Below are 18,667 nucleotides of genomic sequence, written 5' to 3'. Positions count from 1 at the left end.
AACACACACACACACACACACACACACACACACACACATATTTTGGATCAAGAAAACAAAATAAAAATATGTCAGAGAGCCAAAAACAGGGTGTAGGCCGACAGTCTGTAGTTTGTGTGTGTGGAGGGGGTCTTTTCTTTGGGATAGGGTAGGCTGACCTCAAACTTCCTATGTAGCTAACTAAGGATAACTACATTTCTCATCCTCCTGCCTCAACTTCCCAAGTGCTGAGAGTCAAGGTTGAGACACCTCAACTGGTTTATGCCAGGGACCAAACTCTGGACTCAACACAGGCACTCTACCACCTGAACTACAACGCCCTCCCTGCAGGACATGGCCTCTAAACTCTTCCCAAGCAGTCGAATTTCCTGTGGCTAAACTCCAAAGAGCCCCAAATTTGTACCAACAGCAGCAGCCAGCCTTCCTTCCTGAGCCCCAGGTCCGCACAAACCAACGCCGGCTGGAACATGCTCTCAGCGCCTCACTCGCAAGCCCCTCAAACTCAGCATCTCTTCCCCAGCCACGCCCTGCTCCGGCCAGAGTTTTCTCCACGAAGGACCTGAGGTGCCTGGAGCTTGAAGCCTGGAGATCATCTGGGTTCTCCGGCTCACCGTCTCACCGCCCTCACTTCTCCAAAGCTCCTCACACTTTTTAAGTATTGGTCTGTTCACCACCACCACCACCACCACCACCCTGCCCACCCTAGTCAACGCCACTGACCCCCTGCTGCTTGAGTTTACTGTAGCAGCCTTGAACCAGCTTCTCCACTGTGGTCTCCTAGAGTCTAGCTGCTGCTCTGGAGCTGGAGGAATCCTTTGAAGATGCAAATCAATCCAGGTTCAGCCTCTACCATTGGCCTACTATTGTTCTTGGGATCAACTCCCAAATTCCATCTCTACAACCCGACCCCTGTGAAGTCTCCAGCAACTCCCGCTCTCTTCTAATCCTCCTGCTGGACTTTAGGACTCTGCCTGAAGCACACTCCCCTCCCACACACATATCCCACCTTCCTTCCCCATACCCACCGATCCTTCAGGCCGTCAGAAGCAGCACGGACTTTCTACTAATACATGCCCAGAGCTTCAGCTGCTTCCTTTTTATAACATTCGCCCAAATGGATCTTTACTTCTGAGAAGGCTTCCTCTCTAGAGCCTAACGTCCATCAGAAGGCCCTGTTGCTTGTCCACTACAGCATCGCATCCCAAATAACCATAAAAACCCAGGCACACACTGCAGTCACAGCATTTGTGAGCACACCGAGGAGACTGTCTACCCACATGATGCACACACATCACAAACGGTCCGTTAACCACACCGGTAGCACGCAACTCACAAACATCACACGAATGAATGAACAACACGGCGCTCTTCCCAGGCAAACCTTCCTCCACTTTCCTCCTCCTCACCAGACAATCCCAGGACCACCACGGACAAATCCTCCAAGTCCTCCCTTCTCAAAACTCACACTACTAGCCAGATGTCACGGTGGCACACGCCTTTGATCCCAGGACTCCGGAGGCAGAGGCCAGAGAAGCTCTAAGTCCGAGGCCAGCCTGGTCTACAGAGCAAGTTGCAGGACAGCCAGGGTTACACAGAGAAGTCCAGTCTTGAAAAACCAAAACCAACCAAACAAAATTTTTCACATTGCTTCCTGTTGAAGCTGAACAACTAAAGCTGGGAAGAAAAAAATTCTCCAAAATCTCGAGCAGTGGCTCTCACCCTTCCCAGCTGTTCATGCTGTGCTGACCCCAGCCAGAACATCATGTCCTTGTTACTTCACACCTGCAATGTTTCTACTGCTATGAACTGTAACATAAATATCAGAGATGAGACCCCCGTGGGGCTGCGACCCACAGGAGGAACATCCTACCTACCTGGTTCAAGTTCAACCCTGAAAGACTGAGAATCTGAAGTCTGACACTGTCTTGAGAAGAAAGGAGATACCTAGCTCAGTTTCAACGCCTGCCCATCAATCACATGCCTGCTCTAAGCAGCAAGGAAAGTCAGTACAGCAGCCGTCCAAGGACCCCCTATGGACCAAATGGATTGTTTTCCAAATGAGAATATAATTCACACAGTTGAGGCTCTAGGAGTTCTTTATGAGAAGTGTTCCGTTCCGTGATTTCTTAGAGAAAAATAATCCTTTAAAAGGAAACACAAGCAAAACCTCCAGGGCAAAATCAGTGCTGTCACTTGTGCATGGGACCAAGAGAACTAACTGGGCCAGGAGAGAACACACGCAGAATTAACATGCAAATGATTCCCTGTTCCAGGTAAAGTGGCTTCGTTTTGTAGTAATTAGCAGAAAATAGCCATTGGATTAGCCTGTAAGCCACAGTTGATCGGGCTTGCTAAGTCAACACGTTCCCACAGAGAACCTCAGCTCCCTTCAGCCGACCAGCATCTGATATGAAATTAAATTTTACTTGGATTTATTGCATTTGTAACCTTGAGTGTATGTCGTACACATAAATGTGTTGGTTTACAGGTGTATCAAAACTCTACCCAAAGAACTTCAGACACAAGTTTATGTGTGGGCTGGAGAGATGGCTCAGAGGTCTAGAGCACTGACCGCTCTTCCAGAGGTCCTGAGTTCAATTCCCAGCAACCACATGGTGGCTCACAATCGTCTACAATGATATCTGGTGCCCTCTCATAGTGTGCAGACAGAACACTGTATACATAATAAATAAATAAGTAAATCTTTTCAAAAATAATTGAGTGAACACTAAGGATCTGTGAGGTCTTTTAATGTTTAAAATCTGAACCAGGCAGGATGGCATACACCCACGACCCCAGCATTTGTGAGGCCACGGAAGGATGGCAGGCTAGAAGCCAGCTGGGCTACAGAGTGCCACCTTGTCTCACAAAAAATAGAAGTAGTCTGCGCACTACTCACAACCCCACCTCGAAGGATGATTTAAAGGGGCCTCAGAACTCACATGAGTGGCTGGAACAATGCCAGGTACACAGACACATAGAGAGCATGGGTTTGTGCATAACGTCTGCCTCCTCTAAACACCACCAAATGGGCCTTACGTTACTCCGCGGCTATTACCCACATTTTCTCTTCAATGTGTTCTTAGCTTGTCAGACTCAGTCTAATCAAGGTCAAGAAATGTAAAGGCCTATGGATGCCGGTTGGTAAGGGGCGGAGCTGGTCAGGGCGCAGAGAAATTTTTTATTAAAACCTTTTTTATCTATTTTTTTTTTTTGCCTCGATGTAGTAGGAATGAAAGCTCAGAAAGTATTTCGCTTTTCCCTTAACTACACCAAAAGAAAACGTTGCATAAATATGACAAATGGCCCCGGTGTGGGGGCGCGACAGTGAGTGAGTGGTGCGGATCGCATTATAGCAAAACAAAAACAGAGTTGGTACTCCGCTTGAGGGTGGCAACACGAGAATGCAATATTGCTACCAGGTCTCTTGATTTTTAAAATAAGTAAACTTGGTTTACATTACAAATTCATATTAGTTCAGTTGGTGTTAAATTTATATTTAAGGAAAAAACTCTCAATTTTAAAACCCCGGTAACCAATTTTTTTTTTTTTGAGTTCCACAACACTATAGTGGACAAAAAATAGTATGTCTGCAAATCAGGGAGCAGGGAACCAGCCAGTTTGCAATCTGTTCTCACATCTCCTTCCAGCTGCCCACCCCCAGCATCTTCTCGGCCTCTGCCGTCTGACAACAAGCCTTCAAGGCCAGCACTCAGAATCCTCAAGGCTGCCTGCCCACTCACGATGACCCTCTGCGGTCCTGCACACACCCCTGCTCTCCATCCTCTGCAGCTCCGCTCCAGTTGTCCAGTCTCCCAGGCGTTTGTCCTGAATGGCTCCTTACTCCTTCCTCTGGGTCCCTCCTCAGTCACCGTCTACGCTAGGCACCCCGTAAACATCTGATGTTGAACAAAAACACACCGGACCACGTAAAGCACCTCCGAGAGGCGAAAGGGGGAAAGTCACAAACTTGTCACGGAATCACACCGTTGTACCAAGGCCCCCTGCCACTCGGGGGCCAGCCGTCCATTCACTCGCGCGTGTACCGAGCTTTCCCCCGGGGAGGATGTGCGACCCTCGGGTCCCCGAGGCCTTCCAGGCGGACAGTCAAGGGCTCGCCGGCGGCGGGTGTGCAGAGCACCGAGAAGCGGCACCGCCAGAACCCGGCGCGCCTAGGAGCTGCGTGCGATTTCCTCTCGGGGTCATCTTCCCGCTTAGGCCGCCGGGCCCCGCCGCCCGCCTCCCCCGGCTCAGCAGTTCCCAGCTCACCGCACCTCCACCGGGATCGCGAGCCGCCCTCGGTGTCGCCAGGCCGCCCGGAGCCGAGGCCGCAGCCGTCCCGGCCCCGCTCCCCACCGCGGCCCCCGCTCGGCCCCGCCGCCGCCCTCGGCCCGGCGACCTCTCCCCCGCCTCGCGGGCCCGTCCGCCCGCTCGTCCTCCCTCCCGCACCGCCCGCGTCGGCCCCGTCCCTCACCCGCGACAGGGTGAGGTCGGTCATGAGCTGCTCGAAGGCCCGCGTCTCCTCGGCCTGCCGCTGCGTGTGCAGCGCGATCTTCTCGCTGAACTTCCGCGGGTTGGCGCTGCCCGAGCCCGGCGAGGCGGCCATGGCGCGCGCCCCGCGCGACCGGGCTCAGCAGACGGCAGGCGCGGGGTCCCGCGGCTCGGCCCACCCGCTCGCTCCGCAGGCCGCCCAAGCCGCCGCCCGAAGCCTGTCCTCCGGCGCGACCCGGCAGAGGAGCCGCCGCGGCCCCAGAGCCCAGCGAGCGGCCGGGAGCGCGCCGAGGTCCGCCCCCTCGCGCCGGCCCCGCCCTCGGCGCCCCGGAGCCCGGCCCCCCGCGGTCCCGTCCGTCCTCCCGGCCCCGAGCCCGGCCCCCAGAGGTTCCGTCCCGCCTCCCGCGCGCAGATCGAGCACTGAGCCCACTGTCCCCAGTCCGCTGACCTCACACCTACATCACACCTACATCCCGTCAGCAAAACTAAGCCGCCCCAGAGTGTGGGAGCCGCTGGGTACCACTGTCCTCACCGCCCCAGCTTCGGATGGCCTTTGGATTTAAGTGACTCGTTGAGAACAGAGTTGTGCCAATACACCTACCCAGTTCAAGCGAGCGTGGTTGAGTTTGCGGGTGCAATCTTATCGACCTCACTTGGAGTTTACCACAGAGTGTACCTGGGGGGGGACCTCATTGGACCGGCCTAGAGCCTAACAGCTGCCCCCTCCTACCCATTCCGGTTTAGTTTCCTGGTGGCCTTCTGAGGTCACCATCACCACCACCACCACCACCAAATCGGCCAAAGCCAGGATCTCAGCTTCTAACCCTAACTCCTGTTTTACTCCACTAGAGACACTATGTTGGCCGCAACAGCCTCTTAACGCCACAGCCCGAACCCCAGACCCCATTCTTTGTAAATGCCCCTGTGGTGTCTTGAAAACCCCAGCTTCAGAAGGCGCCAGTTCTACATTCTTTTTTTTTCTTTAATATTTGTTTATTTTTAACTATATGCAAGTGTGTGGACATGTACATGTATATACAGTTATCCTCGGAGATCAGAAATGCCCAATCTCCCTGGACTGAGAACCAAACTCGGTGCATACTCTCAATGTAGAGGTTCTCAACGCCTTCCTAATGCTGCAACCTTTTACTACAGTTCTTCATGTTGTGGTGATCCACAACTATAAAATTATTCTCATTGCTACTTTATAGCTGTAACTTTGCCAGTGTTATGAATCATAATGTAAATATCTGATGTACAGGACATCAGATATGTAACCCCTGTGAAAGGGTCCTTCATCCCCAAAGGGATCTCGAATCACAGGTTGAGAACCATTGTCTTAACTGCTGCGCCATCCCTCCAGCCCCTTCAAGTTCGCCGTTTTTTAGACAGCCAGTCTCCTAATCAGGTTTCCCCCTTTTCAGCCCAGAAGCCGCTTCCAGCGTAATTGTACACCAAGATGTCCTGGGGAGTGCTGAGCGTGTCTGTGTTTTATAAATTAGGGTGTATTAGAGACATGCAGAAAAGTACAGAAAATAACATTAATAATGCCCACGCATCTCATGATTAAACGATCAAAACATTTCCACAGGGCCTAGGAATGGTGTTCAGCTGTGGAGCACTCGTATGACAAGCCCTAGGCCCTTGGTTTGAATCCAGCACTGCCAATAAAACTTAAAAGGTGTTTTGGGACCAGCTCAATGACTCAGTGGATGAGAGTTTGATGACCTGAGTTTGATCCCTCAAACCGACATGGAAGGAGAGAACCAAGTCCTGAAAATTGTTCTTTGACCCCCACACTCACTCAGGCTGTGGCAAGCGCATACCTGGGCACATGCACACACATACACAATCCACGCGTGTGTGTGCACGTGTGCGCGCGCACACACACACACCCTAACTTTTAAAAAGTCATTTTTCTTTCTACGCTTGGAGTTTATAAAACAAGCCTTATCCTCATTCTTCTTTGTGTCCATAAAATATGACTGAGTTCATGTTGACAACTATCACGACTGCTCATTTTTCAAAATGAACATATAATGGTCTACTGTTCATGGTTTATGTTTTTATTGTGTATGATTTATTAATCCAGTAATTATATGTGGAATAGGAAGTTTTATGTTTTAAATCGGTACAAAAATGAGACCATGGCACATGTCTGTAATCCCAGCACTTGAGAGGCAGAGGCAGGAGACCAAAGAGTCCACGGTCATCCTTGGCTATATCATGAGACTAAAGCTAGCCTGTATTATGCAAGATACTGTCACAAAACAAAATTATAGACATGACATGAAACTTTATTTCCTGTGATGTTTTTGAGATGTTTATTGATTGATTGATTGATTGATTGATTGTGCCTGTGTGTTCACATGTGTCAAGTTGATTTTGTGGCAGTTAGTTCTCTGTTTCTACTTTTGGGTTCCATGCATCTAACTCAAGTTGGTGGCCAACACCATTACCCACAGAGCCATCTTACCCGCCCCTAGATTGTTTCGTTATAATTAGGTTTATATATATGTTGAGTCTGTTCAATCCACCATGCTTTCTTGTTTTATATTTCTTCATTTCCATGTGAATGCGTGTACTTGCATGAGTTTATGTGCAGGATGTGTGTGTAGGATTCCTTGGAAGAGGGCATCAAATCCCCTGGAACTGGAATCATAGATGGTTGGTCATGAGCTGCCAGGTGGGTTCTGGGAACTGAACCCTGGCCATCTGCAAAAACATAAGTGCTCCTAACCACTGTGTCTTCTCTGCAGCTTCACCCGTGTTTTTTCTTTACGTGTTATTTTCTGCCTATGGGTCACACTGAGTCCAGTTTCAAACAACAGAAGCCAGGCTGGGCATAGAGTCATAGACCCAAGATGCCAGCACAAGGAAGGCAGAGCAGCAAACTACAGGTTAGAGGTGATTCTGGCTGCGTAGTAAAACCCTGTCTCAAAAAAAGAAAAGAAAGAAAGAAAAAAAAGAAAAGAAAAAAGCAAGTGCACACAGGCTGGAGTGTTGGTTCAGTGGGTAAGAGCACTTGCTACTCTTCCAGAGGACCCGTTTGGTACCTACTAGCAAATTGGGTGTTCACAGACATCTGTAACTGGACTAGGAATAATAAAAACCCATACACAGATACTGGGGTTCAAGCTGAAGACCAGAAAAGCAAAGCAATTAAGCCCCTAGAGGGTCCCTGACTCTACCAAGGCTCAGACAAAGGGGCGAAGCTATCCTCCGTGTGACTGCAAACTGCAATGCTCTCCCTAAAACCTCAGACTGCAGTGAGCTCTTGTCTCCTCCCGCCTTATATGCCTCTCTCTCCACCCAGCCACATCACTCCTGTCTCCGCCTCCCTAGTGCTGGGATTAAAGGCGTGTGACTCCGAGTACTGGGAGCACCTTTATGTGCTATTTCTCTTTTAGACAGTCTTGTGTAGCCCAGGGTGGCCTTGAGTCCTGGGAATAGAGGTGTGTGCCACCACTCCCTGGCCTCCAGGAGCTTAGCTCTGCACTCTGATCTTCAGGCAAGTTTTATTTATTCAAACACATATAAAATATCACTATATGTAACTCTCTCGTCCGGGGATCTAACACCTTTGGCTTCCATAGGCACCTACACTCATGTATACATGCTCACACACATCGACACAAAATTAAATGTAACCAATATACATTTATCTTAAAGAAAAAAAATCTTAAAGAAATAAATCTTAAATCTTAAAGAAAATTCTTAAATTTTTCTTAAATTTAAGAAATTTAGGGGCTGGAGAGATGGCTCAGTGGTTAAGAGCACTGCCTGCTCTTCCAAAGGTCCTGAGATCAATTCCCGGCAACCACATGGTGGCTCACAACCACTGTAATGAGGTACAGACATACGCACAGACAGAATATTGTATACAAAATAAATAAATAAATAAATATTAAAAAAACTTTCCTTTAAAAAAAAAAAGAAATTTAACATAAATCTTAAAGAAAATAAAATCTTAAATTTTATTTTCTTAAAGAAAAAAAAAGCTAGGCATGGTGGCACACACCTTTAATCATGGTGGCACACACCTTTAATCATGGTGGCACACACCTTTAATCAAAGCACTTGAGAGGCACAAGCGGGAAGATTTCTATGATTTAGATCTGATCTAGGTATTGTATTTCAGGCCATCCAGGGCTGCATATTGAGACCCTGTCTCCAAAACAAGCATCTAAACAGGTGAAGTGGCACACACCTTTAATCCCAGCACTCAGGAGGCACAGGCAGGTAGAGCTGTGAGTTCGAGGTTAGCCGGGTCCACATAGTCATACCCCCTTTCCCACCATCTTAACAAACAAATAAAACCAAATAAACTAGGAATCTATTCTAGCTAGTTCAAGTAGTAAAGAAATTGCTTAAAGATGTTTTCGGAAGGCTGATAACAGACTCTGATGTCGAAAGCCTGGCTGCAGAAATGAGCCAGCCGAGGAACCACTACCTCTCCCGAAACAGGAAGCCACCAACCGAATGGGAAAGCTGTCACTACACTTAGCAACACTTAACAGCTCTGAAAACACACAGGAGGAGGAAGACTCCTCCACCCACGGTTTCGTTTTCCAAGGTTTCAATTACACACCATCAACCATAGTCTAAAAATATTAAGTGGGACATTCCAAAAATTAATAATTCATGAGTTTTACATTGCTTGCCAATCTGAGTAGCAGGAAGAAAATTTGTATCATCTCACAAATGGATGGGAGGCATCCCCGTAAGCAGCATGTCCATGCTGAACAGACCACCGGCCTGTTTGGTCACAGGGTCTCAGGTAGCAGATTGCATCATAAATGCTTTGTCATGTTTATTTCACCTGATTAAAGTCCCAGCTAGGGGCCAGTAAAGTGGCTCAGTTAACGCAGGCACTTGTCACCAGACCTAACAACTTGAGTTTGATCGCCAGGATCCACATGGTAGAAAGAGAATCAACTCTTACAAGTTGTCCTCCGACCTTCCCACAGGTGTGTCTGTGAGTGCGTATACACTCACGCACACACACACACACACACACACACACACACACACACGCAAACATGCACACACACACACAATGTAAAAAATAATAAATAGGGGCTGGAGAGATGGCTCAGAGGTTAAGAGCACTGATTGTTTTTCCAGAAGTCCTGAGTTCAATTTCCAGCAACCACATGGTGGCTCACAACCATCTGTAATGAAATCTGGTGCCCTCTTCTGGCCTGCAGGCACACATGCAGACAGAACAGAACACTGTAAACAAAATAAATAAATAAATCTTAAATTTTTTTTAATCCAGTAAATACATCATTTGGAATTACTTGGAGTAAGTATAGAACTTTTTAATTTTAGAAAGACAGTTACACTGAAAAAGACCGCATAACCTTGCTGTCTGTGATGGGCTTGATCTTATAGATTGTTCATTTTCTAGTCTCAAAAAGGGTGCTTGGGGCTGGAGAGATGGCTCAGTGGTTAAGAGCACTGACTGCTCTTCCGGAGGACCTAGGTTCAATTCCCAGCACCCACATGACAGCTCACACCTGTCTGTAATTCAAGTTCCGGGGAATCTGACACCTTCACACCAATGCACATAAAATAAAGTTTTTTTAAAAAAGATGCTTTTTGCCCAACTTTTTAAAAATCATTTTCTCTGCTTATAAAATTTCCAATGCAATTAAATGATCATATCTGATAAGTCAGCCTTAAGTGTTTACAAAGTATACTTCAGTATACATTTGAGGGAAGAGTACTGGCCAAGAAGCCCTACGACCTAAATCCAGCAGCTGCAAGTTGTCCTCAGGTCTGCGCGTGTGCCGTGCACACATGCACCCACGCACTGAATAAATAAGTGTAGTAAAAATATGCAGGGAGACTGGAGAGGTGGTTCAGTGGTTAAGAGCACTGACTGCTTTTTCAGAGAACCTGGGTTCAGTTCCCAGCTCACAACCATCTGTAACTCCAGTCCCAGGGGCTCTGACACACTTTTCTAACACTAGCAAGTGTTAGAAAAATAAAGAATGTTTCTAACAAGTGGTGCAAAGGCATATTACCAGGTCAAACACCCATACACATTTTTATTTTATATAATTTATTAACTAATATCTTGTTTAATATATTATCAATTATTTTTTTCTCTCACAAGGGAATAAATATCTCCTGGGCTGGTGGATATGGCCTAACAGATAAAGTGCTTACCTAGCATGCACGAAGTCCTGGGTTCAATCCCCAGCACTGCATAAACCGAGTGTGGTGGCCAGGCCTGTTTCCCTGGACCAAGGAGGTGGAGGTAAGAGGATCAAAAGTTTAAGGTCGTCCTCAACTATGTTTGCATTCCAGGATAAGCAGGGCTACTGTAGTGAGATATCTCAAAACAACAACAACAACAAACCAATCAAAACACAGACACACAGGCACACACGTGCACACACACACATGCATACACACACAGCAATCTCTCTTACAAACAGGCATGGTCACCAGACTGCATTCTGTCCAGTAGGAACTAAGCAGGGGTAGCACGAGCAGCTTCAGGATTGTGCCCTTATGTAAACAGAAGGAATGGTCTTTTCTCCCGTCTGGTCTTTCGGTCATCTCTCCTCCCCTCTCCCTTCCTCTCCTCTTACTGTCTGGAATGTGGACTTACCAACTAGAATGGAAGCAGCTGTCTTGGGCCACTGGGTGGAAGGGTTGATTTGAGAACGACAGAGAACGGGCAGCACAGGGGCTTGGCTCCCGGCACTGCGGAACCGCACGCGCACCCTCCGCAGCTTCCGGACTGCTATTCTAGAGATGGTCATTTAAAGCCCTGTTATTTTAGCCTTGGTTAACTAGCCCAGGTACTGAACCTGGGCCTGTAACAGTCAAAGAGAAGAATTTTTATCATACACATATCAATACATAGGTACAGGAACAGAGAGAGTCCTGGGAAATTGTATCTTCGTCTTTCCTCCTGATCCTCTTGCCTCTCCCTCCAATTACTGGGATTATAGATGTGCCTCGCTTCAGCCTGCATCTTGTCCTTTCACTCATGTATTTGCTTATTTATTGCTTTTTTCTTATAATATTCAATTTGCGTATTTATTGTCTGTGTGTGTGTGCGCACGCAGGGGTGATGGAGATGTAGGGAATACCATGGGCAGGTATGATATAGGGAGTATCATGGGCAGGTATGATGTAGGGAGTACCATGGGCAGGTATGATGTAGGGAGTACCATGGGCAGGTATGATGTAGAGAGTACCATGGGCAGGTATGATGTAGAGAGTACCATGGGCAGGTATGATGTAGGGAGTACCATGGGCAGGTATGATGTAGGGAGTACCATGGGCAGGTATGATGTAGAGAGTACCATGGGCAGGTATGATGTAGGGAGTACCATGGGCAGGTATGATGTAGGGAATACCATGGGCAGGTATGAAGGTCGCTGAACAACTCATGGAAGTCAGTTCTCTCCTTCCACCACGTAAGGCCTGGGGATTGAGCTCCGGTTATCAGTCTTAGCAACAAACTCCTTTCCTCCCTGAGTCATCTCACTGCCCTGTTATTGGCTTTTTGTGACAGGGTCTCAAGAATCCCAGGCTGGCCTCCATCTCACTATGTCACCAATGGTGATCTTGAACTGACTTTCCTGCCTCCACCTCCAACTGTTAGAATTAAGGTGAGCACAAACACACCCAGTTTTTGTGGTACTGGGGTGCAGAACCTTTGTCTGCTAGGAGCACTCTACTAGATGGGCCCCAGTGTTCTGGGTGTTTTTTCCCGTTAGTTTAATGGTTGTTACTTTGTAAAAAAAAAAAATCCTTATCTTCTCTTTGGGACAGGAATGCAAATGTGGCTCTGTGGCTCAACTAAATTGTTTCTTTGATTTTTTTTATTTTGTTTTGGTTTGGTTTTTTTGTTTTTTGGTTTTTTTTTGTTTTTTGTTTTTGAGACAGCTTTGGAGCCTGTCCTGGAACTAGCTCTTATAGACCAGGCTGACCTCAAACTCCCAGAGATCTGCCTGCCTCTGCCTCCTGAGTGCTGGGATTAAAGGCATGCGCCACCATCACCTGGCTGGTTTTTGTTTTATCTTAAAATGCCTGCTCTCTAGCAAAGTTGTCTTTGGAATAAGTCATTCATCTCGCCATGTCTGTTATCCTGACCCCCAATATGATGCTCTGCCTCCTCTCCCTCCTCCACCCTCCTCTCTCCTTCCACTTTCCTCCTACCCCACCTCTTAAAAACATTGCTTATTTACTTACTTACTCATGTATTTATGTAATGTGTATAAATGTGCTTCCTGCTTTTATGTATGTGCACCATCTGCATGCAGTACTCACAGAGTCCAGAAGGGGGCGTTAGAATTCCTGGGACTGGAGTTACAAGAGGGTGGTTAGATATCGTGTGGGTGCTGGGAACCCAATCAGGCTTCTCTGCAAGAGCAGCCAGTGCTCTTAACTACCCAAGCCATCGCTCTAGCCCCACCTTTTTTTCTTGTGTGTGTACACATGTATGTTTGTTCCTGTATATGTGGGTGCACTGTGTGTGTGTGCCTGTGAAGGTCAGAGGTCAACCCAGGTGTTTTCTTACCAGGTTAACACTGGCTCTACCAAATGAGCTTCATCCCCAACCCTTCTGCCCCTCCTCCGCTTGATAACTGTTTCCCTTTAGACAATCCTATCTTCATTTGGTTACTTTGCAATTTTATTACTGTGTATCAAGATGGGGATCTTAGAATTTCGAAAACTTAAAACTAAAGAGCTTGTTTACTTACGAGTATATTTCACTTTAAAGATCTTGTTGTCTTAGACAGGATCTCTCACTGGGACCTGGAACTTCCTGATTAGGCTAGACTGGCTGGCTAGACAGCCCCAGGGATCTGCCTGGGTCGGTTTCCAGGTCCGGAACTGAGATTAGAAGCACAGACCGGTACACCCAACCTCCGTGCTGCTGTTGACGTGGTGCTGAGGATTGAGCTCGGGTTCTCCTGCTTGTGTTGCAAGCACTGAACTGACTGAGCCGTCTTCTCCACCCAGTATTTCTCCTCAGAAGCTAAACATGAATTCTGGGCTGGCCAAGTAGCTCAGTGGGCAAAGGCATCGCCCAAAGCCTGCAAACCTGAGTTTAATCCCTGGGACCCACGGGGTGGAAGGAGAGTACCGACTCCCCCAAATCGTCCTCCGAGCTCCATTGGCACATCCCGCACACACACTAAATTAAAAAAAAAAAAAAGAAAAAAATTAAAGTAACTTTAGGTTAAGGAAAGGTCACTTTCCCATAGTTCCGTTCTCTGAGAAACCCCCACCTCCCTCTGAAAGTCACAGTCCAGGAGGAGAGCAGCTCCGGCTCAGCCATCTGCCTTCCTCATCTGTTCTTAAAAGGTCCCCAGCAGCCACCAATGAGCTTCCTCCTCTGTCCCTTTCCCACCGAACAGAATTTAGCGTCTGGCAGTGAAGACGGGCCTGTGGGCACCTTCTGTTTTCCCGAGAGCTGAAGATGCAGAGTTGGCCTTTTATAGAGCTATCCTTTAATCAGCATCACACTCCCTAGAGTTTGCACCACTATTCAGAGCTGTGTGTATCTATAATGTCTGCCCTAGTGGCTGTGACCAAGTAAGTTTATCAATCATGCATTTTATTTTTCTAGCACAGAGGTATGGCACTTGAGGACTTACCTATCTGTGGTAGTCAACACTACTACAAGTATACATATTTTTACATATTTGTACCAAAATTATTTTCTAGGAAACAAAAGACAAAATTTAAGATCAAAACGCTATACTTATTTGCGTGTGTGTATGTGTGTGTGTGTGTGTGTGTGTCTTTGTGTTTGTCTGTGCATGTGAGTGTCTGTGGAAGCCAGAAGAGGGGTTGGATCCCCCACAGCTGGAGTTACAAGTGGTTATAAAGTTGCATGGTGCAAGTGCTGAGAACTGAACTGGGCTCCTCTTCTCCTAAACTCTAAGCCACCTCTCCAGTCTCTCAAAGGTTATTTTGCTCTTTGCTTGAGACAGGGTCTCATTTATCCAAGGCTGGCCCAGTATCATTTCTGAGGGTAACCTTGAAGTACTGATCCTCTACAACAAGTGTATGCCACCACACCTCATCCATGTGTTGCTGGGGACTGAACCAAGGTATCACTTTCTGAGCAACACCCCTAGTTTAGCTTGTTTTGCTTGTGTGCACTGATGTGTGCACTCTTGGTGGAGACTGAACCTGAGACCTTCTGTATGCTATGCAAACAAGGGCAAAAGTTTTTAAAACAAACTTTCTAAAACTGTAGTCTGAAATCCAAAATTCTACACACATCCTAAGGTACAAGCACACAATTTTTTGTTGGTTTTCTAATAATAGCTACCATTTACAGAATGCCTATAGTACATCCAAGCTTCTTCTTGAACTAGGGTTTCAGAAAAGCCCTGGAGTATAAGTCACACTGAGAGCCTGTGAGGCCTTGGGCAAGTTTAGCAATCTGGGACCATGGGCACAGAAAAGTCTGTTGAAAGCTCATATAGAGATGGGTACTTTACATTGTTTGGACTTCGGTTTATTGATATAAACTTAAGGTCAATTTTGTTATATATTTATTTCTACTCATTTTAATGTATTATGTTCATACAGCTCATTTTAAAATGTAGTGTATAATTAAAAACTATGAATTAATAGATAGCTGTAATAGTCAAATTATAATCACGTTAGTTAGGATTTCTAGATGTACAGAGATATGTTTCAGTTGAATAAGTATTCTTCAAACCTTTCAAAGACCTAGAGAATATGGCATATGTTTTAAGAACTTAGACTTTTCTCTACAGTGAGACATGTTTGTTTCTGGCAGCACCAATTACTTCAGAGAGGTTGATAGGATTGAAGAGACTAGTTATGGAATTTGCCTTTAATGTGACAGGGCTAGCCATTTGGGCAAGAAACTGCTCTCGCCTGGACTGTTTGACAGTATGCTGTATAAACTGGACATGCAGGACTGTCAGAAAAATTACTGTTACACTTGCTTAGATGAGACAGTCTTTCAGGGTTTCTGCTTCATGAAAGAGTTTGCCAGACAGTCTTCAGGACACAGAAGAAAGTGACTGACAAACTGCCAATATAAGTGAAACAGTCTTTGAAATCTCCTGCTTCATGGAAAAATCTACCAGATACTATGGGCCTGTAGGTTGAAGTTGGATGCCCCGATGTTACAGAAGAACTCTGGGTGACTATCCAGGCAACAAGATGTCTCTGCCAATTCTAGAGTTTTAGAAGTTACAATGCATTTTCTATTTACTTAGGTAACATTATATCTTTCTGGGGTCTTTGATGGAATTGAAGACAGATTGTTATACTAAAAGATAAATATCTTTAGTTATACTAAAAGATAAATTGGATACAAAATGTTAGACTCACAAAGATAAGATACATGATAGAATATGTTCTTTAACTTTTGCCTAATAAAAATAGACTAAATATTGTATCTATAATTCTTGCCTGATAACTGTTTTGTTATATGTAATTTTACTATGTTAAAGTTAAAAACTTCGTTTTTGTTTAGACAGAAAAGGGGAGATGATGTGGATGTCCTTCTGTATCTGTGTTGCTTTTATTGGTTAATGAATAAAGCTGCTTTGGCCAATGGCTTAGCAGAGTAAAGCCAGGCAAGAAATTTGAGCAGAGATACAGAGAAAAAGGTGTAGTCAGGCCAGATACCAGTCAGTTGCCAAGGAAGCAAGACATTGTGCTCCCTCCCCTCTTTTGTAATAGAAGAGAGAAATGCTTGTTGGCCCAGGAATCCAGGGCCCATTGTTCTTCCTACAACTGCCAGCAAACGATTCTAATTCCCAAATACGTCCAGAACTGCCCCCACCTTTTTCCATCCTAACACCTGATGCACGCCACCAACCCTCTCCCTAATTGAGACCTTAATTGGTCCACTGGTGCATCAGTCAGGATCCCAGCAGGAAATAGGTGGCATTCTCAAATGCAGTAATTTGAAGGGAAGTTAATTAAGAAGCAAGGTAGAGCTAGGGATATCGCAGTTCCTCTGGGGGCTAGTTAGCTCGAGGCCCCAAGGGTCTTGAGGTGAGATTGTTTACTGCCCTGGGGAGAGGTGAGTGTTTGGAAACCTGCCTGATAGGGATCCTGGGTAGAAACAGGAGTTGGCAGAACAAATCCTGTGCTCTCCAGTTTCCTGGTGATGCTTCCCATCAGTCAAGCCCTGCCAGAGACTGCAGGGGGCAAGAGATGGGTGTCCACGTGCAACCTGTAAGGGTGACTTTCCAGGGTGGGGGTGAGGGCGGAAACTGACTCCTGAGGGCTACAGACACCAGGAACAACCTGTCTGGAGTCCAGCCTCCAAATCTGCACACCCTTCAAATTTCTGAGAGAACTCTCTGAGCCGTTCTTGCTCCCCACTGCCTTCAGAAGGGACCTCGTGGTCCAGCACAAGCTCCAGAGAGATTGTCCGCACTTCTTCCCAACTGGGCCTTCCCTGACCGGTGGACGAGGCCAGAAGCTCAGGTGATTGAGCAGCAGGGAAGGTTCACACCAATTGCAGAGGAGTCAGCAAGATGGAACTGTGGAGGCAGAGATACTTGGGAAAGCTAGGCGGCACGAAGTTCAGCAGGATCTTGACTTCTCAGAACTGCATCCCGGATCAAACCTGCAAATGCCACTGCCTGGTCGAGCTTTATTTCTTCTTTCATAAGCTACATCTACATAAAAATTGGTTTTGTTTGTTTGTTGTGAGCTCATAAAGTATTTTTCTCCTTAAGTACTTTTTTTTTAAATGGTAGTTCATGCCTGTAATCCTATCACTTGGAGTCTGAGGGAGATTGGAAGTTCATGGTTATCCTCTAATACGTAATGAGTTCCAGGCTAGCCTAGTCTACAGGAGACCATCTTACCACCCTCAAATATCTATAGCTATACATCTATCTGTCTGTCTGTCTATCTATCTATACCTATACATCTATCTATCTATTTATCTATCTATCTATCTATCTATCTATCTATCTATCTATCTATCTATCTATCTATCTATCTATCCCTATACCTATCTATATCTATCTATCTATCTATCTATCTATCTATCTATACCTATACCTATACATCTATCTATCTATCTATCTATCTAAAGGCCAGGAGTTTATAACGATTCTTTTTTTTTTTTTTTTTTTTTTTTAGACAGGGTCCTGTGTGTGATCCTCCCACTTCAGCCTCCTAGGACTGGGAACACAGCATCCTGTGTCAGCGAGCTGCTATATTCAGATGTGCTCATAGTGATTTGTTGTTGCTGGGTTTTGTTGTTTGTTTGCTTTTGAGACAGGGCCTCATGTACCCTAGCCCTCAAATATTCATTTTTCAAAACGTGCGCATACACAAGGGTCAGGGGACACGCGGGTGTCACGGCATCTGTGTGGCGGTGAGGACAACTGGCAGGAGTGAGTTCTCTTTCTACGATGTGGATCCCGCATAGCAAACTCACTCTCGGGGGGGGGGGGGCAGCGGGCACCTTCACCCAGGAGCCACCTCACCAGCTCTTACTTTTCCAACTTCCCTGTCTCCACCTCCCAAGTGTTGTGATTACAAATGTGTGCGTGGTGTCTGGCTTCTGCAGTCCAAGGGCTATACACATGCTAGGCGGGCCTGCTCCAAAGGAACCATACCCCAGCCCCGTTCAGAATGATTTCATTTTACACAACGCTCATTAGCTGTTTGTTTGTTTGTTTGTTTATGTACAGTGTTGTGTGTGAGTATATGCATATTGTGTGCACAGGCATGGGGGGACATGAGGAGGGCAGAGAAGGCATCAAGTCCCCTCATTTGTCACTTTTCAAAGATACTGATGGGGAAGGGACTGGAGAGATGGGTCTGCGGTTAAGAGACCTCGCTGCTCTGCCAGAGGACCTGAGTTTGGTTCCCAGCATCCATATCAGTGACTCAGAGCCACCTGTAACTCCTGTTCCAGGGGATCTAACATCCTCTTCTGGCCTTCTCATCTTCCAGTATGTGTGCATACATGAACACAGGCACAAACACACATATATAAAAATAAAAAGCCAGAATGGTCAAGGGGGCTGAGGCAGGTGGATCTCTATGTGTTTAAAGTCAGCCAACCAGGTTAACATAGCAAGGCTGTCAAAAAACATAAAATAAAATAGAAGTTCTGATGTTGTCAACTCCTAATAAGAAATCTAGGGCTGGAGAGATGGCTCAGTGGTTAAGAGTA

General features: G+C 46.4%; 1 protein-coding gene across 2 annotated transcripts in view; it reads right to left on the bottom strand.

Moving 5' to 3' along the window:
- The window catches only part of Crtc3 (CREB regulated transcription coactivator 3), a 100,319-nt gene extending 95,571 nt beyond the window's left edge, over positions 1–4,748 (bottom strand). Inside the window, exon 1 of one of the 2 annotated variants that reach the window (XM_087901486.1) lies at positions 4,475–4,748. In XM_087901486.1, the coding sequence (XP_087757612.1) occupies positions 4,475–4,606 (132 nt within the window). In that variant the 5' untranslated portion in view covers positions 4,607–4,748. The remainder of the gene's footprint in view (positions 1–4,474) is intronic. The other variant, XM_087901485.1, reaches the window with a different exon arrangement.
- Positions 4,749–18,667: the final 13,919 nt, after the last annotated feature.

The sequence above is a fragment of the Myodes glareolus genome, chromosome 24 (genome assembly GCF_982192425.1).
Source record: "Myodes glareolus chromosome 24, mMyoGla1.1, whole genome shotgun sequence".
Lineage (NCBI taxonomy): Eukaryota > Metazoa > Chordata > Mammalia > Rodentia > Cricetidae > Myodes > Myodes glareolus.
The sequence above is the reverse complement of the archived record's forward strand: the minus strand, read 5'-3'. Positions and strand labels throughout refer to the sequence as shown.